Source organism: Crassostrea angulata, chromosome 4, assembly GCF_025612915.1.
Source record: "Crassostrea angulata isolate pt1a10 chromosome 4, ASM2561291v2, whole genome shotgun sequence".
Lineage (NCBI taxonomy): Eukaryota > Metazoa > Mollusca > Bivalvia > Ostreida > Ostreidae > Magallana > Magallana angulata.
Window position 1 is genome coordinate 12,865,163 of NC_069114.1, and position 21,057 is coordinate 12,886,219.

At 33.8% G+C, this 21,057-nt stretch overlaps 1 protein-coding gene and 1 long non-coding RNA gene across 3 annotated transcripts in view; one reads left to right on the forward strand and one right to left on the reverse strand.

Moving 5' to 3' along the window:
• LOC128181105 (DNA polymerase lambda-like) overlaps positions 1-21,057 on the forward strand; it is a 43,591-nt gene that overhangs the window by 5,697 nt on the left and 16,837 nt on the right. The window contains exons 4-6 of the mRNA XM_052849375.1: positions 201-380; positions 1,864-1,992; positions 3,696-3,864. Of these exons, the coding sequence (XP_052705335.1) occupies positions 201-380; positions 1,864-1,992; positions 3,696-3,864 (478 nt within the window). The remainder of the gene's footprint in view (positions 1-200; positions 381-1,863; positions 1,993-3,695; positions 3,865-21,057) is intronic.
• On the reverse strand, positions 2-6,218 carry LOC128181106 (uncharacterized). 2 transcript variants are annotated; one of them, XR_008243284.1, is made up of 3 exons: positions 5,589-6,218; positions 3,687-3,851; positions 2-129 (listed from the first exon to the last, which is right to left on the reverse strand). It is a non-coding gene; the product is annotated as an uncharacterized LOC128181106 (long non-coding RNA). The 2 variants fall into 2 exon arrangements; XR_008243285.1 differs by lacking the exon at positions 5,589-6,218 and adding an exon at positions 4,612-4,822.

The window sequence follows — 21,057 nt, forward strand, 5'->3', positions numbered from 1 at the left end:
GAACAATTTTTGACTTTTTCTTTTTTTAGCAACGTTCAGTTTTTTTCTCTCTATAACTTGTGCCAGTCGATCAGGAGCATCAAAACTTTCTCTACTCTTTGCAATCCACCAGCAGACTTTCTCCGAGTTCTGTAGATAAACATTATAGAATTCTTGAATTTTGTAATTTTTTTTCACATTCAATTCAATTATACATACAGGAGGCCCGGGCATTGCCAGGAGTCGGGACCAGACTGGCGGACAAGATATGGGAAATTGCAGAAAGTGGAGAGCTTCGGAAACTCAACGAATTTAATGCGGACGAAGATATCAAGGTGATTGAGTTGTTCACCAACGTATGGGGAGCTGGGGCCCATACCGCCAGGCAGTGGTTTCAGCAGGTATGTAAACAATGTACATGTAAATAAATATACTGTGGTTTCATTAATATTCAAGGGTATCAATTTTCATGGATAAAGTACCGGTAAAAAACAAAATTTCAAGGATACGTTAATTCGTGGTGAATACAATCAATACAAAATGTTAATAGAAATTGCACTTCAATGAACATCTAATTTCGTGGATAAACTTAATAACGAAATCCACGAAAATTGGTATTCAACGAATATTGATGAAACCACAGTACTGTAGATTGGCAAATAATCACGATGGTTTTAATTTCACTATGTTCGCGATTCATCATTTTCCTGCAAAATTAAACCCATCATGAATACTACCATTAGTTTCTAATAAAGTTTTAATGCTTATGTTCTGATCAATGGATTTTCTAGCAGCGTGAAATTAAAATCATCGCGATTGGTACTAAATTAGAAATCATGAAATTTGAACACTGTGGAATTAAAACGACTGAAAGTAAATGAACCCAAATGGAGCCACCCTATTGTATTAATTCGATGATTTGAGCAGTGACAAATATTTCAGCAAAACAGCTAGCATACTGACGTAAAAAAAACCCCAAATACTGGTAATAATAAAAATTGAAATTTTTAGAATGTGATTTAATGTATACTGTATTTAAGTGGATATTAGGTGGATAAATATTTTTACTATGGAATGAAACTTTTAGAAATTTATTGTACAGTCTAAAAAAACAAATTGTTTTAGGGATTGAAATTTTAAGAATTTCATATTGCAGTGTTAGTCAGGGAACTCAATGAGAATTTAAGGGGTTCAAGGGGCTAATTTTGAGCAAATAATTAAAGTTTTATTTTGTGAAACAATTTTAGTAAAATCATCATACATGTACTAGATGTATGATGATAGCCATTCTGTTCACTAACAATGTTAAAAGTATTTCTTGCAAAATTTTACCGGCAATATAAAATTTGAAAATTAAAACTTGGCAAATACTTTTACACTTAAAAATAGCAAGAATAATGTTAATTATTTTTTTGTTAAACATCCAATTTTAATCTCAAGCCACTTTATTATTGTGGGTTGGATTTTAGATATTGATACATGTAATGTAATACTAGTAGTACATGTAATGGTTATAGTACAAGTATATTGTACTCTTGTGGCAAAAAAATTCTCACTTTGTCACATTAAGCTTGCATAATTAGTGTCCTGATCAGTATTTGAAAAAAAAACTAGTGTTAATTTGTGAATACAGCATATCATCAAAATGAATTTCTGTATCCATACGTAGAATAGGTGTATACACAGCACTCATTAATACAGCTATCACCTATACAATAGACAATGAACAAATTGGTCAAAAATGTTTATATAATGCAGTAATCTGAGAATGTAGCATTCAATTTGGTAGACTCATATATAATAAAGTAATCTGAGAATGTGGCATTTAATTTGGTAGACTTATTGAGAGAGAAAGCTTCAATCTTCAGAGCTTATTGATTTCAGGGATTCAGAACACTAGATGACCTTCATACAAAAGCCAAGCTAACACATCAGCAAAAGATTGGGTTGAAGCATTATGAGGACATTTTGGATCGGATGCCGAGAACGGAGGCGGCCGCCATAGAACAAGTGGTAGGTTCCATCATAAACCATTGACAGCAGCTGTGTTACATTGTTATTTTACCATTTACACCAAAAAAATTAAAAACCAGTCGGTGGGTATATTGCATACATAAATGGCAAGTGTGTGTCATGAACTTCCCAGTACAAATGTCATTCATCTACTATGTACATGTACTTCATGTACATGTAGAATAAAAGAATAAATGAGTTTATATATTTCATTGCATCTTTTAAAAGAAAATAAGGAGCTACATTATTGCAAAAGTTCATCTATGATGTATTTACACTAGAACTGTGGGATTGGGCCTCTATGCATAGCTAGGTGATGGGTAAAAGAGTATGATCATGATACATGTAACATTTGAAAATCTTAGATACTTTTACATGTATGCTGTGTTTTGCTTAGTAATGAAAAAGTAAATGATAGGTACACTTATTCAATGTATCACTTCATACTCTTTTATTTGCTCTAGAAGTTTAGCATACTATATGTCATTTCAAATCATATATAAAATTATACTCCGGTTCTGAGGGAGAAGGGGTTTTACTGTAAAGTCTGTTTAACCCTTGTGTCTTTTGTAAAAATATTTCGCCGCAGTTTTCTCAACCACTACAAAATTTTAGCATGCTCTTTTTTTTAGCATGCCAATATGATGGCATTTACATTTGTATGAATTTGTATATGGGAATCTAACATGAACTTTCTGTTTATTTGTGCATCTGGCTGTCTGTACCAAATTGCCATTGCAGTTTCTTAGCAACTACTATTGGCAGATGCTTGAACTTTGAAGACACTCGGTGCAGAAAGAAGTTTAAATTAGAGTGTATTTGCCAAAAATAGAAATAAATTCAAATTGTTTATTTTGCTAAAAATATGGTAAATCAGCATTAGAATAGATGAAATATATCAACTTTTGGTGAATAATATTTCCTGTAACTGTACTTTAACCGAGATTAATCCTTTGGTATACCCAAAACTTCTTAGGGACCAATCTTACAAACAACAGGCTTATAGGAAATCTTGCTTACCAAATGCTGTTGAATTTTAAATACATCAAATAAATTAATGCAGATTTATGTAAAAAATGACTAAATAAAAAAAATGTATTTTTTGCACCTCAAATCTATGTCCCATTTTGGATATTATTTCCCATATGGGCTATTATACCTCATTTGGGCAATTGGTCCCAACCTGTTTTAGCGTATGTTCATATCAGAGCAGGGGTATTACTAATGAGCATTGGCTTAAGGCTATTGGTAGCTTCTTTAACACCCCCCCCCCCCCCCACTGTTTTAACCATTTCTTTCAAATTACATCTGGAATAACTGGCTCAGTATGTATCATTTTTTTCAGATTATATATCTAAAATCAATAAGTACATGTGTACTGTAACCTAACCATTGTTCTTGTGGGAGAGAATTTCATGAGGGTCGAACCTGCAATTTGTCATTTTTTTTTTACTGCAAGTCAGCCCTTCAATACTTGGTAGTTCTTGGTTTTTTTGGGAATTAACAACAAAATTAATGGCTATTTTGCAAAATTACTTGCTCCAGATAATAGTTAATCATTTAATTGCAAAATTACTTGCTCTAGGTAATACATGTTGTTTATTTAATTTAGAAAATCACTGATTGAAAATTTTATCAATGAAAACCGTACATTATTGCGTTATTCAAAATTATAACCTTACTCCTTTCATTACCTGTTCCAGGTGAGAGAAGCTGCGGAGTTCCTAGCCCCCGGTGTCATTGCCCAGTGCTGTGGGTCTTACCGCCGGGGTAAGCCAACCTGTGGGGATGTGGATGTTCTGGTGACCCACCCTGATGGCAAATCTCACAAAGGGCTCTTCTCTAAACTCCTTGCCAAACTGAAAGAAAATGGTAAGTGTTCACACTGTCTGTTTATCTGTCTGTTTGTTTGGTGACCAACTCTAAAGCAGGCTGGATGGTCAACAAATAGCCATCAGATCTACTTTATACAGAATTCTTCTTTTGAAGGAGATTTGTTTAGTCACAAAATGGCCACTTGCCCATCCAGCCCTTTAAATTCTGCCAACTCTTTGTCAGGCTGGAAATGAGAGAAAATTAAGTGGTCATTCTGTACATGTAAAAGCATATCTTCCTGTCTTTTTCAATTTTAAGACTGATGCCGCCTTTACAGATGTTTAAAATTTGATCATAAATTTGGAGAGCCAGTTTCTCAAAAAGATGATTGTGATATAAAAAAATTAACATACTGTGTACAGGGTAAATTTCGCCCCGTGTAATGTTCGCCCACATACTTTTGCAAATTTCGCCCTTCTGCACTTGCAAATGGAAGGTATTACATTAACTTTGCACAGTATTGAATTCACCCAGGCACAATTGTGTTAAAAGAGAGATAATTTGAGATATTGATATTCGCCCAGTCTTAAAATTGCCCGCTGACCACTAGGACGAAAGGGGCGAATATTACCCTGAAAACAGTATTCGATTCGTACTTATTACCTACTCTCTGACTTAAAAAGCTTAGCTGATATATAGTGATGGAAGATCGCGTACACTTCAGATAAGAAAAGAAATACAATGTAGAAGCCACATTATTGCAACAACTAGTTAATACTCTGTGGCCTATTGATTTATCTGTACCTGAGTGTATGCTTGACAATACTGTATATTAAAATTGGAAGTCGAATTGAACCAAGATTCCTGTGAAAACAGAGTCAGGTTTCTCCTTACTATCATCCCATGCTGAGGGTCATTGGGTGTTCATAAACAACTGTTGCTGTGTTTTGTGGAGAGAAGCGCTAAAAACAAGAAGTCATCTCGTGGATTTCTCAAGTAACAATTAGATCTTGACGCTGTAAGTACCAAATGAATACAGTATATTGTAAATCACGTGTCCCCGTTTTATCTCTCTAAAGCATTCACTGCCAGAAATGTGACCAGCAAATTTTAGTCAGGTTCTCTTGAAGCCTTTTTTTTTGCAGATGACACATAGTGAATAGTCAGTCTGTCCGTCCTTCCATTTGTCCAAAATCCACTTTTTCATAATGCAGCAAACAATTTTTTCTTTAAAGTTATATGTCTGCTTTAGATTTATAAGTGATTTAGTGTCAAGATATTCTAGGTTTATCTAGACAGTGTAAAAATAAGTGAATACCAGGTATTTTTACTCTTAATTTCCTTGAGTGTTTTCAGGTGACTTGATTTGAGGAAGTTTTTTTCTAAAACAAACAATAAACATGCGTCATATGTATATTGTTTGTAAAATTATGACCATGGCCTTTAAATATTATTGACCTTGGATTTAAAAAGAAGGAAAAAGTGTCGCTGATATTATACTCTGACATTCTTATTACTTATTACATGAAGTCTAAAAATGAATTTAGATTTGCCATATCAACATAATAGAACTTATGGCATCGAACTTTTCAGACAGTTAACTATTTAAAAAAGTGTAAACTGCCTTTGGTATTAATTTCGTATACCATTATATCATTAAAATTTAAGTCATTCTGATTAAATACTACTAGCATATTAGCGCATCAAAGAAGATCACCTCCATGCTGGACATGTTTACAATTTGATCAAAATTCTGAGAGAGATAAAAACCGATTCCTCACCTATCTGAACCTGACGGTGACAAAACGTCGTGAACACTGCAGTAACTGGTCAATGTTTCTTGGTAAACATCAGTTACAGATGATCAGCTGTCAGTCGCAAAAGGACACGATAATAATTAAACGGAGATCTACACTCTCTGGTCTCCATGCTTTGATCTTTAAGGACGCTGGGTAGTCAGCAAATTACCCATCAGGTCTAACTTAACAATTTTGAGTATGTTATTTTTTTGTCATAAACTAGTGTAATAACCGTTTAGAATAAAATACTGTGGTTTCATCAATTTTCGTTGAATACCAATTTTCGTGGATTTCGTTGTTAAGTTTATCCATGAAATTAAGTGTTCATTGAAGTGCAATTTCTACTAATAATTTGTATTGAAAGGATCATTGGCCACGAATTTAAGTATCCTTGAAACCATGATTTTAACTTTATCCACGAAAATTGATATACCCTTGAATATTAATGAAACCACAGCAGTGTTTAAGTCCAAAACACCGTTTCACTTCCTTTCCGCCAGAGCAATTGCATATGAGAGATGATTAAAATCAACTCCCAAAAAATAGTCTCTCAAATGAACAATGGTTCAAGGTTTATTCCTTTGACGAGAGTTTGATGATAGAAAGGATCAGCTTAACCTCGAAATACATGGAAATCAGTGTTAAACGAAAACTGATAAAACCACAAAACAACCAGCTAGTCTCAATGGAGAAATATCCGTCTGTTTTTAGCAACAACTATTTGAAAATGTGAATGTAATAGGTATAAATATTCAAAGAAGGTTTCTGAACTCCCCTGATACCCCGTCCACCGATTTGAGATCTATGCCAATGTCAAAAGCGGTTTTGCATGTAGAAATAGTAGACATAGTTGTTAGTAATTTTAAAATCTTATTTCTTTCTGTTTAAAATCGTGATATCTGGTAACAATAATCTCACATGTATTAACAGCAATATTCTTATTTAAGAAATAAAGTATGAGTTATCGTGAATGTTGCAGAATAACCTCCGAGGTTGAGAAATGTTGTTTTGAAAATAAAAGCCGAGGCGTTAGACGTGTTATGGGGGGGGGGGGGGGGGTGGTCGAGGTAAGGGAAATGAACCTTTATTTTGAATTGGTAGCTTTGACTTTTTTTTGTGTTTTTTTTTTTTTTTTTTTTTACGAATTTTTATGATATTAATACCAGAAATGGAGAATATGTGTACATAGGTTGGGAAAATGTACAATATGCTGTAGATATCATTCGAACGTAAACCCTTGTTAAAAGTAGCTTTTTAGACTGATTTTGACCGAATTCATTGAGGACTCCCGGGGTTTCCTCAATGATGCAGCAAACACGTTGTTTACATAGAAATGTTGCATTGTTAATATCAGGAAGCCAGTGTTTATAATATTAAGACGACAAAAATTGATCCCTCTTTTAATTGGTGCTTAAGAGACGGCAGTTGCTGATGACAGTGTATACGTGTAGTTCTGACTTGTAAAGATGACGTCTGTAAGAATACTTGTAAATCGATGCTAATTACGTTAACGATGCTAACTGGACCAAGGCTGTTTTTGGGATGTCAACATTTGTGACGTAATTAACAATGCATGGAATAAAATATTTCAATATAATTATCTTTATAAATTTTAAAATATCTGTAAAAACTATACGATACAGATTGTCTATTATAACGACACAAATATGCATGTGGTAATTGTTTGGATACATTAACATTGAATCAGTTACATGTATATATATTGACTTTTCTATAAGTGAGCATTTGAATTTTGTTTTATTCAAATTTTAGGCATTGAAGACCCGTGGAAACAAACACACACACACAATCACACGTAAAATTTAAGTTAAATTAACATGCTCTTTTCCCCTTAATTCCTTTCCTTTTTAGTTTTGCTAAAATATTGATTGTTCTCAATTCTTGATGAAATTCTTTGCATAAAAATATATCAGACAACGTGGTTTGTGTCAAGATATATGTCTTTATAAAAATGCCCGCTGCTGGTTTGAATCGAAGAGTGTACAATAATCATACATGTATGTATTTATTACTTCAGTTAAATGTAAATTCAAATGAAAGAGGACATATTGAAATGTTACATCATGGGTACGCATACAAACGTACCATAAATAAACATGCATCATTTTGTTGTTTTACAATTTACAATGTTTAAAAATGAAGTGTTTTTTTTCAATTTAAATTTTCAAAATAAAGGATTGTAAAATTCAGATGTGCATATCACCAGCTGATGCCCACAAATTATGGTAATTAAATGTAGAAAAAAGTATAATGTTAAGGATTTTCCAAAGCAAGTTGCATGAACATTACACAATGAAAGTGTAACACAGAAACCTGACACTTTATGTCGTATCTTAAAATCACTGAAAAAGTATTAAAGATACCTAATATTTTATACGTTTTTTTTTCATTATGAGAATAATTGATAATGTCAGGTGCCTGTGGGGTGTAGAAAGTGTCTCATTTACATGTAACCGACTGACTTTATATATACATTGTATATGTGTGTATCGTAGAGGCAATTGGCTAAGGGAAGTAGTAATATAATGGTTAATTTTAACAATAAAGATCAACTGATTTGAAAAACGTCGAAAGCAAATTCAGTGGTTGAGTGTGACAGTTCTAGTGGTTTTGCAACAAAGGGTGGGGTATCAGGCACGTAGCTTCGTTTTTGAAAGAGGGGGAAGACGGATTCAAAGAATCTTGACAAGCGAAAAAAGGGGGTGTGGTTATAACTTATCGAAAATCATCTCGAAAACCATAGAAATCTTAATCTCGGGGGGGGGGGGGGGGGAGGGGGGGTGGGGGGTGGGGTAGGTGGGTTAGAGGGCACTATACCTTAAACTCCAATGTTCATTCAGTCGGTTTATTTCATTCCTTTCCCTTCTCAAGTCTATCTTTATTCACTTTATAATATGTGAATTGAAGAAAAATGTTTGCTGCGAAAAAAGTGGTGGCAGTCTGCCCCCCCCCCCCCCCCCCCCGATGCTACTTGCCAGCGTACTATTTAAGTCAGAGTAGCAGAAAGAGTGTGTTATTTTCCCATTCAAAGATATAAGGTGGTATACCCACCATACAGAGTTCTGACCTGTCGGACTTATTCGAATGCATGAATGTTAATAATTATTGTTCGCTTACGGGTGAATTACACATTTTTTTTTTAATATCTAATATCCGCAGTATAAAGTTTTTCACTTCGTTATTTCAACATTATATTTCAATTGTATATGATAATGCAGTGCAATTTTCTATTTATTTTAGATATACATGTACAGTGTCAATTGAAAATATATAGTATTAATTTATTGATAGTCATTGTAGTGCATTTTACATGCTATTAAAAGAAAAAAAGTCAAAATATTCAAACTTCAAAATTAGCTTGGTAAATAATCCTGATAATTTGGTCATGAACAGGTTTCAATGCAAATAAAAAAGAAATAATATATCAAAGAAAATTATCTATAACTGAGGATTGTCGCATGTGCCCTTAAAGTCACCTTCAAGAAACGTAATTTGATACGTATAAGTTTTTAAACTTTTAACACCTCTGTACATGATTTGATGCAATAAGATACATCGTCATTCTTAAACCATTTATCTTTACGAAACTGAACTATATGCGTTGTTTGGATATTGCTATGAGGAACCCAGCTGGTTTTATATTTAGTAGCAACCGTATCAACACACGCTGGAAATCCCCATTTTCTATAAATTTAAATTCAAGAGATATGTGCACGTAAAGGTGTGTGTATATCTACGCAGTATTTGATTAATATAAAGAAGAGAGCGCCCTTCTGTTGGTAATCCAGAAGCGGGGGAGTGAAATAAATTCTCTTGTCAGACAAGAAGTGGAAAATACACAACGTTTACACACAGATTTCAAAAAATCAAAATGAGATATATTTCATGAAACAGATGTTTTGATTATATCTTGGGCTTGGTTCTGGTAGTCACTGTTTGTGGCTAGATATAGGATGGCATTTTTTATTTCATTTAATCTTGAGTTATTCCTTAATTAAGGTTTTCCGCTGGGAGCGGAAAACCTTACTATTATTCTGAAAAATTTTCAAATTTCTTATTATTTTTTTTTTTCTTCTAGACGCCAACTTTGATCCTTAATATCTCGCTCGTTTGTTCACCGATTGTTTTGAAATTTTCAGGACTGATAACATGCCGCGTGATGTTGTCGTTGCCTATTTTAGTTGAGGAAAATCCCTATCCGGTTTTGAATTATTCCCCTTTTAGTAAAATTTAACGACCTCTTTTGTCCAGGGGGTTTAGCTTTAACGATGACTGGCAGAGTCTCAAAGATGGGCTGGTTTGTAAGCTAATACATTGAATTTGTGCGAGATATATTTTATTTATTATTTAAATGCAAATAAAAGGGGTGGTATAGATGTTGAAACAAAGGTAAGAAAAAAAATAAAAAAAATTCGCGTATTTTCCGTGTTAGTTTTCTACCTGATAAAAATTTGTTATAACATGTATTTTAAAAGTTCTTGGTCTTACTCAGACCTTTCATTCGGTATGCCGAAAAAAGGGCTGGCCCTTATAATTAGGGAGTTAGAGGCGTCCAAACTTTCTTCTCAATAACTTAAAAAGGAATAAAAATTTCTAATGCATTATTGAAGCAAAGTTGTAAAGAAATTAATTTTGAATCCTTCTATAGTATTCAATTTAATGTTTTCGTAATTTACAGTCAGTATTTGCAGAAACAATTGTTGTCAGTTCGGTCCATTTTTGTGGGGGTGCGCACGTTTATGAGGTTATGAAAGGGCTTCTTGTAATGCACGAACTGATACATATAGTGCGCAAAAATAATTCCACATAAAATTCCCAAATGTTTTTATTCATATGTACATTTTCATTTCATATAGACGAACCTCTTTGACCTTATTTTTGTTGTTTGTTTCATAACTGTGCCCCTGTTTATATTTAGATGCATTACAAGACTCAGGTAACCGATCGATAGGAGAGTCGCTAGCTGTATTCAGGCCGTCGCCTAGACGATAGTGCATGTGCTTGTAGAGCTGTACGTACACGTTTAACGCGTCGCCCCACTGTGTTACTGTAACAGAGACATTTTGAATTGTTTCAGTACTGGGAGATGTGTTAATAAAATGGTTCCAATGCATGGTAATTAAACTCAACTTTTCTACAATACGTATACACGGCCGTCTTAAAAAGCACAATGCGTATTACTGACATGACAAATTTACGCTGGCAATTTAAACGAATGCGGGATTGCTCCCGATAGAACAATTCTTTTAAAGCAAAAAAATATACTGATTTGCGATGGATATAATATAATTATCATCGTGGAGATGATTTTAAAAAGTGAACTTAATATTCGTATACGATAATATTTGAATCCAAAGCCGCTAGTTTTAAGTTACGGTTATCAGGGATATTAATTATAACTTGCCCCGCGTTTCAGGTTTTTTACTTGCAAAACATCTACAAACGAAAATATCAAACAACCTTCAGCAGCAACTTATAAATTATTTATTCCATACACAATTCTAATGAGGTAATTAAATAAATTTTATAAATGCTTTATACTTGTATACATTCGCTATCTTCCATGGAAAAAAGTGGCATGGAAAAAATGTTGTTCAATGTTCATCATATACGCTGTAGTCTTAGCAATCGAAAATAATTAACAAACTGTATATTGATAGATTGACATATCAACACACATTCAGACCCGCAATGTGTTTTTTTTACAAGTTCTATAAAATGTAGAATCAATGACTGAATTCTTTACCGTTTTCCGTGTTGGTTATTTTGAATCACGTGTGTACGTTATGTGTAGCCATATAGATGAACACTTTAAGTGTTTATTTTTTATAAGAAATTGTGTACATGCAGAGCAATGCAATGCTAGGACAATTAAATTCCAACAATGTTTATGGTGAGAACGATCAGACTGATACTGGTTCTGCTTGTTCTACAAATAGCGAATGTAAGACGAAGTAGTTGGGTGTTATATTTTAAACAAATATAAGTATTGCTTTTTTAAAAGCTTGCATTACTCAACAAAGTATTTTATTGGAATCATTCTTAGTTACCTTAACTGCATATGTACCGCTCGGTCTGTATCCCGGAAAAATTGACTACCATCCGAAATTTTTCATACAAGGTCTACAGACTTGCAGCTAACAGTACCTTTAAAAATACATTTTAGAATTTGCCGCTGTTTATAAATTCATTAAAAAGACGCGCAGAATCAAGTGGTAATATGTCGTTTGATATGGGATTTATGACGTCTATTTATATTGTTTTCATTAAAATTATTTCATTATTTCAAGCTTGTGGGTGGAATGAAATCAGTTTCACATGTTATGACATGAAGATGTCCTCTCCCCACTCTTTCTCGCAGCAACTTTTTTTTTAAAATTTACATAAAAAATTGAATTATCATGGAGTTGCCCCCCCCCTTTTTTGTAGCATATATATAAGGTATGAAAATCATGATATTATGACTGAAATTTTGAAAATTTTGGAAAATTCTTTTAAAAAAATTCTTTTTTTGCTTGTCAAGATTTGTTGGATGAGTTTGCCCCCCCCCCCCCCCCACTTTCAAAAACGATGCTACGTGCTTGGAAATTACCCATTTCTTTATTCCCCTCTTTATTAAACAAAACATACTAACAAACATAACCGATCCAGATAAATATAATTACATGTATCAAAAATAAACTTCAAAAACAAACTACACATTCATCCTTCACCCACAATATTGCCTTTTCGATATTTTTCATCGTTGTAGACCCGTGTAACAATCTGTTACATTATATATGTAAGTAGGTGCTTGCACGACAAAGAACCCCTTCCGGATCTACATTTTCATTAACGCATACAAAGAAAAAAAATTTTTTGATTTATTTTTTAATTTCTTTTGATGTAAAAAAAAAAGAGAGAAGAAATTGGTTCTCAGTCTCTCTTTATGCCTGTTTGTTAGCGGTTAATCCAAGTTCATTTTAAATATTCTTTTGTAATTTAAAAAATGCGATGTAAATTTTTTTTCATGCAATATTTCGGATAAAGCAATGAAGAGTTCTTGAAATTTTATTAGACCATAAAATTGTAAAATGCTAACATTGAAAATTGTGCCCGATTTCTTTCTTCTTTTTTTTAAGGTAAAACTTTATTGATTTAAAAAAATGATTCTTTGAGACAAACAAATTGACATAATCAATAAGAGTTTGACAATCTCTAACTGCAGTTCTGTAGCTTTTAGTCAGAAAAAGAATCGGATGGACGACCTAGGACACAGATCGTCCATCCGAATTTCTTGAAAATTGCCATTATTTTCGTACGCGGACGCAATACTCACCGAGACTAAATGGTTCGTATCTTAAGTTTTAACTGCTTTGAAAGGTTATATTGGTTTTCTGATAATTATGAACATGAATATTTAAATAAAAATGGTTAAAATTATAGTAAAATTACCGGCATCGGTCTTCTCCGTGCGCGGATCTAGAAGGGGAAGGGTTCCAGACCCCCCCCCCCCCCCCCCCCAGCGAAATTTCTTTCAATTAGGTGTACATTATAAACTTGCCAAATATGCTTCGGACATCCCTAGGCACACTTAAATAACCGTCTGACTTTTCAACCCGCACCCTGGAAAAATTTTCTGATCCACGCATGTTCCCCCTCCTCGATATACAAAATTATTCTTTAAAACCCCTTGTAAAATTTCCAGGATCTCCGCATATATACTAAGAGATTCATTGGCGCTTGCGTTCGATAAAAATGCGTGTAAAACGTTTGCCAATGGTCTTTTTACCTTCGTACCGGGCATAACCACAGTCCCACTCTGTGAATAAAATGCGGCGAATCAAACTAGAGACAACGTGTTAAGATCTGTATTTGCTTATAAACATGTAGTATCATCGTGCAAAATGCACTGTTCAATAATAATTTTTTTTGACTTTACTTGTAAAATTCGTATTTTTTTCTCACAGTTAATATCTTACAAAGTTACTTTTTTATTTTGTGATTGACACTTTTCAGACTTTATATGTGATTTCAAAGAGACAGAGTGTCATGTCTCAAGGACTGTTTATCTCTTAAAACATCATTGTGCAATTATCAGATTTTCATTTTTTGGACATTAAAGACTCACTGGGTTCATTTAATTATTTTATATCTGTGAACCTTTCACTCAGCTTACTTATATCATTACCTGTCAATTTATACTCATTGTAAAGATTCTTATAAATAGTTATGTTCAATAGTCAATGCGCAGTCTGGAATATGGCGGCCAGCCCCGGCCACGTCCGACTCTCCCAGAGTCTTCAGTTCGGAGGCCACTACTGGCCATATCTGAATTGTTTGTAACATGTCTGTCTGTTAAATTGTTATAATGTTGCCATCGTTGAGTCTCGTCCAATAATGTGGAATTTTGCATCAATTGCCTGTTTATTTCTCTGGAACTGTATACAGGTGGACCTTCGGGAATACTGCAAACCTACCCTTCGTTTTAGCTTACGGCCCACAGCGCGCCACAACCTTAAACCTTATACACTTTACCAACATTCCCTCACCCGGTTCGTACTGCACACGACCGATGCAGATCCAGACGAATTCTCTATCACCGTAAAATCTACGCGGTCACAGATATAAAATACTTTGTTTCTCAGTGTCTACACATCTAATATTGTACTATGGTCAGCTATCAAATTTTTGTAATACGTCACAAGTATGACGCAGCTACGACGGAAAACCTAATCGTTGCTTGCAACGAGCTCGTCTCTAGTTTTAATACTTCTTATTAAATAATTTCTATTTTATTTAATTTTATTGAAAATAAAATCATGAAATATATTTTTGGTCTTTGTTATGAAGAACAACCACTTGAAATGAGGTTACAAACCATGTCCCTCTTTTGTTTGCATTTTATCTCTTTTGTTTCATGTTATAGATATACATGTAGCAACGTTTACAACCTTAATAAAATGCTTGTTTGTATATACGTTCAGATATATGATATGCGTTTATGAACACGCGCACCATTATCATTATATATATTTTTTTTATCAATTATGGTCATTTAATGACCCCTTTTGTGTTCTCCATAGCTATGTTAGAGATCGTATTGATACAAAGGTTAATCGGCGCCTGCCATCTCTAGTCAGGTGAATCAGATTATATGAACGATCGCCGTGTGACGTCAGAACAGGAAGCCTCTACCTTTTACAATGCTGAGATCATGCGTTAAAATATTCAGCCAGTATATAAGCGCGCGGTGAATAGCGAGTCATTAGTCTCACTACAGAGAGCTATTGCCGAACGTCAGTGTTAGAAAAAAAATCGTTGAGCGACTTTGTTCATACTTTGTGTTCACTTTTAGCCAAGCGATGACTGTGCAAGGAGGTGGGATGTTTGACAAGTACAATTCACAGCGGAGGGATGCCCTCGCAGACATTTTCGATGGAATAGACCCTGCTCTGCAAAAGCGGCTGGAGCAAACGGCAGGGATGGACATTTTGGAAAAGTTGAATTGTCAATGCAGACGACCAAAATTCGTGTTGTCAGAAGACATTGAGAGTGATGACGACATTGTTATAGTTACAGAAGAAGATGAGAAATACGTGTCCCGCAGACGACATGCAGTCGGGGATATTTACGAAGGCGTCAATCCCGAACTTTTAAAACGTCTGTCTCCAGAAGTCGTGAAGTTCTACAAATCAGAAAAATTAATTTGTCCAGACAAATCTGCACCCAAAGTGACGGTGAAAATCAGGCGGTCATTTTCGATGGTGTCGGAAAACGAGATGTTAAAGTTCAATGGATTCTGTTTACACGCGAGAAGAAATGGTGTTCCAGACATTTCAGAAAAACTGCAAAGTTTCGAGAAAAAATATTTACGGAACATTTATTTTTCAAGTTTTGGGTCACCTAATAGCGTGCTGTGTTACTAAAACTCTCGGAGGAAAAAAAACAGACAATAAAATCATCAAAAGTACGTGATTTCCAACAGACTAAAAATCATTACGGTTGTGAGATTGGTTGAATGTGTTTGAATGAATCGTGTAAGGAAAACAAACAAAGGAAAGGTGTTCTGAACTATTTTTCCTTTGACTAATCGCTTATTGTGATGGTATGTACTGTCAGTGTACTTTGTGTCGTATTAAGAATATCATCTGTGTTCGTTTCTTCGATGATAAACGTTTCACGGTTAAACCGCTAACAATCAAACTTAATGCTAATCCATTGTTATTTATTTACACGTATGTTATACATGTATGGTTGGTAGCCAATTTTCACAGAAGATTGCTACGAATAATTTTTGTATTGCTCATGTTTTTATTTCCTTTTTTATATATTTGTTGAATATAATGCCTATTATGTGAAAAATAAAATATATAAAATATGATTCCTTTTGTTCTGCTAAATCTGTATTTAAAGAAGGATCGAACTGTCCACAAATGCATTAATCAAAAATGCAAGGAAAATATATTAATGCAGTAGAGGAAATACTAGCAATAGGTCTAAGGGAAGACTTTTTAATAATGCATAATTTATAAGCATAAGCTAGAAAACTTTTTGGCAGTCTAAATACTTTAGTCGAACAGTATATATAACACTGAGTAATAGTGTGAGTGTTCGTTGTTTTGGATATGTAAAAATCTCAAGATACACAGACAGATCAATATTTTGTTATACCGTTTTCCCCTCCCTAAACAACAACACACATTCATGTTGCGTTCATCAACACTGCGTCAGCGCGGTGTAACCCGATACCCTATTAATTGATTAGACCCCGGTGACTCAAACACAAACTTCTGATTGGTCTCCGCCTTGAAGTAATGTTTCAGTGACTGACCAACACAGGGCTATCGAGTTAATTATTAGGATTGATATTTCTTATTTGTTTGTTTTGTTTTGATTTGGTTTGTTACCGGAGAATATAATTTCAGCGTTGTTTTTGGCGTCATATAGATATAAACAAAACATCATGTGTTGATAATGTTAACACATTAACAATCCCATGCAATGCATAAATTTTTTGGTGATGTGAGTTTGTGGTGAATTATGTATACGGTAAAATAACGGATTGGTATTCTGTGTAAGTGTCGAGGAGCGTATAAAGAAATAAATCATTGATGACGATATACGACCGATATCAAATCCTTTATCTATATGTCAGGTGTGCTTTAATTTCCCAAGAGGACTCAAGAAACGTAAAATTGTCGGGGAATTTTGAAGGATTTTAAAGGTTTAGTTGGGATTTATCGTTGTAATATCTGGGGTTTTTGTTTGTTTTTTAAAAATGTTTCAATTATAAAGAAACAACAATGATACTAAGCCGTATTGTGTTGTACATGAATTGTTTTCTTGTACTGAGCAGTATACATGTACGTGCAAGTTTTTCTTAAACTTGTCTTTTGTGATTTCATGAGAGAGAGAGAGAGAGAGAGAGAGAGAGAGAGAGAGAGAGAGAGAGAGAGAGAGAGTACTGTTAGGTTAAAATAACATGATTTAATGAGAGAGAGAGAGAGAGAGAGAGAGTACCGTTAGGTTAAAATAACATGATTGATTGATTGATTGAGAGAGAGAGAGAGAGTAATAGAGTAATGTACCGTTAGGTTGAATAACATTAGAGATGGAGGGAGAGAGAGATAGAGAGATAGAGAGATACATGTACTCTTCCATTGTCTCGACCATTAACGGCACGTGTGTATGTGGTCGCTTAATTCAAGAGTTGAAGTATGTAAATCGGAAGTCTGACCAAGTGACCCTTGCGATGAGTGACGCAGAGACGAAAGCCGGGAGTCCCAGGGAAAATGGGATTAAAATGTGACTGTTAGGGGCCCTGTGGGTATATATATCGCATTGAAAGCTAGGCGAGTCTGCAATTTCATTTCTACATTAGTACGAAGTTTTAAACTTCCTTCAAACCCTATCTATAAGGAAAACATATTTTTATCTTTTTCTATTCGTATTAAGAAAACACGAGATCCCAATTAGACGGCGATATTTCATGTAGTAACATTCCACACCAGTGCCCGCTTGACGTCATAGCCGTTTGTTCTGGTGACCTAATAATTCATGGGTCGGAAAATTGGTCCTCGTAATTTTACACCTAATTGAGTCAGTTATATGGGGAAACCCCTTTGGTTAACATGTTCATGTAGATTGTTATTAATTACATAATCGGTTGGTGTTTGATTGTTGTTGTTGTTTTTTTTTTGTCACACATACTGATTGTTATCAAATATGTCAATAGTTTCATGACAACTTTAAACCTAAAAAATGTCAGACATATTTTACCTTTATGACTGTTAGTATATTAAAACAGTCCTTTGAAATTTTTCTATCAAGTTCTTAATTTTCTTTTTAATTAAAATATGCATAGTAGAATAAATAAACGGGTCGATTAGCTGTAACAAAAATACTTTTTCTGTTTAAAAGAATGTGCTTATCGTTAAGACCCTCACTGATTTTTTTTCTCATTTAAGAATAATCCTTGTTTTTAAAATATCAGCAATGTAAAATATGAATTTTATGTTGCTTTAAGCTTATCAAAGGAACATTTATCGAAAAATGTGTTAACATCTGTAAAAAGAAATCGACATTTCGCCAGGCGTCACTGAAATTTTTGCATGAAGCGGGGGTGGGGTGGTTTAAGCGTTTTTCTCGATCACTAAGCACGGATAAAAACCACAAAACCAATAGAGAAAAGCTGTGCTTGTTTATTTACCTCACGAAATAATCTAGAGACATACAAGGCTACAAGCTTGTACGGTTAATTATATCGAAGACTCATCCACTAACGCCCTACGACAGAAGTAACAGGCCTCAGGGGGGTAGATAGTGGTCAGATATGGTGATGTTGGACAAAGTTTTACGGAAAATATTCTCACAATGAAGAAGCAGATAATCGTTTATAAACTCGCCGTATTGAATTAAATTTACGATTTACAAAACTTGACAAAAGCGTAATTATAGCTTATAGTTAAGTGTGACGTTTGACAAAATGCGCTCGCCCACATTTGATTTTTTTATTGCGCAATAAAATATGATTTAATTTTATAGAAAGTATTTTTTTTATATACATGTATCATTCGTATTTGTAAATACAATTTCAATTTCAATTTCTTTATTAACCAATTAAGGGCCCTCAAGGGGCAACATGAAGATTGTACATACAGCATCCAATGTACATAAAACATTCAATAAACATGTACAAGAGGGAAAGAGTTGGATGATTGAAAGAGCTAGGACAGACATGAACATTTATAATTAGTATATATATGTATGTTTCTATACACTCAATACAATGTCTTCTGTATATTTAATTATGTTAAACCCCATACATAAATATGTCAAAATACAAATGTACATACAAATCTGAAATAGTTTATCATATGATTGAAAAGTTTAAAACCAATATTTGACTAGGAAATACAAGTTAAGGCAATGCCTTTTGTAAAAATTTACCAAGAGAGTTTAATATATCTAATTCTTCACAGTTTAAAATCCAAAATAATTTTTGTTTATCTTGCAAACTAGTAAAATGTTTTGATTTAGATGAAAAATGTACGTGTACAGTACATGTAGATGTAGATGTACGTGTACAGTATGTAATTATGTAACATGTTGATCATAGGGTTTCTGTTGGATTTTATTGCAGACCTTAATGTTCATTCAGTTTAAAATGAATTCATTAATTTGCCCCCCCAACCGCCCTCTTTTCGGTGTTCAAAAAGGTAGAAATAATGTATGTTTTACATAAGTAATCTAGAGATCAGACCAAGTCAAAGGCACTGTACTTTATTTAGTCTGCCAATGTACATCTACTGATCTTTTTAAGCACTGTAGCGAACATATTTACTTAGCTTTAAAATTTTTCTAACAAGTGAAATTAAAAAAAAAACCACGTTAGTATAGACAGTTAATTGGCGCTAATAAGAAAATAATGGAACACGTGCGTTTCATACCGCATAATTGCAGATATTTTATACTTCTACATGTAGTTAAATGTCACTTATGTATATGTATTAAATATACGAACAGAAGAAGTTCGAAAACATGACATTTCTTGCGTTTTCCCTCTTAGCGAAAGTTTTCATTATTTAAATGGCATTAATAACTTACCTGCGATAAAAAATTTACCACGAGTTTTTACATGTACATGTATTATAAACGTAAAAAAAAAACACTTGATGTTTTTAATCATGCATCTACTGCTTCCGAGGTAAGTTGATTTCATCACATTAATAGTTCATCGGGTAGTCAACAATTCTAATCGCATTCTGCCGTACCCATGGCCTCACCTTTATGAATAATTAAATTTATTTATCTCACAGGGGGTCCATTGTGTTCTCACTGCATCCGTATCTCACCTTCTATCCGTTTTATTGTGTATCTATCTAACCGTGTGCTTGAATTGTTTTTTTAACAATTTTACATCTACATGTATTACTAATTATGACGACAGCATTAAAGTTACGAAGCTAAAAATCTCTCTCTCTCTCTCTCTCTCTCTCTCTCTCTCTCTCTCTCTCTCTCTCTCTCTCTCTCTCTCTCTCTCCACGTGATGTTTGGCATTTAACAACCTTTTCACACGTCTACTATATGATTAAAAAAGTTACATTGTCCAGACTTTAGGAATTAAAACGTAGGCAGTAATCGCATCCTACTTTATCGTATTGTTTTTAATTTTAAGCATCTAGAAAATGTAAGACTTCGGGTAAGGAAATACGAGAAAAAAATGGTTGTCTGAATTGAAAATTAAAGCTATAAAATATAAAGAAAATATCATCATAAAAGATACAATGTTAGCTTATGCCTTTGAAAAAAAATGACATGACGTCACTATTTGATCATAATATCCGGCCCAAAAATAATTAATCAGTGTTTGCTAGCAATAAAAAAACAAAAACTCGGTATGAAGTTTCATGCCTTTACTCGTGGTTTTTGTGTATAAAAAAGTCCTCTTTTAATGAAATTTTGTAACCATTTTTTTTTCAAACGAAGCAAATCGTTCAAAGCCTGATACAAATAGTGGGACAGACCTTAATTAATGAAACATATAAAAAGATGATTATGTCTTATAGGCTCAGGCTGCTTTTCTTAGAACTTAATTTGTAATATCCGATTAAAGTTTAGACCCGTGTTTGCAATTTTGTTCTTTAAGCACTTAGGTAACAAGGTTATTTTTTCAAAGATTTAAATAATGATTTTTGATAAATATTTTGTCAGAACCCCCCCCCCCCCCCCCCCAAAAAAAAACAAAAAAAAAACAAAAAACAAAAAACAAAAAACAAAAAAACAACAACAACAACAAACGTTGTTTTGTAAAAAGAAAACCATATAGATAAAATGTCTTATTAGAATTAAACTTGTAAATCCGTGTGTCGCCGGCGAGACAAATCTCGGCTGTAACCGATGCAAGAGAGCAATTAATTCAGAGCAATTTTTCAAGCCATCCATTTAC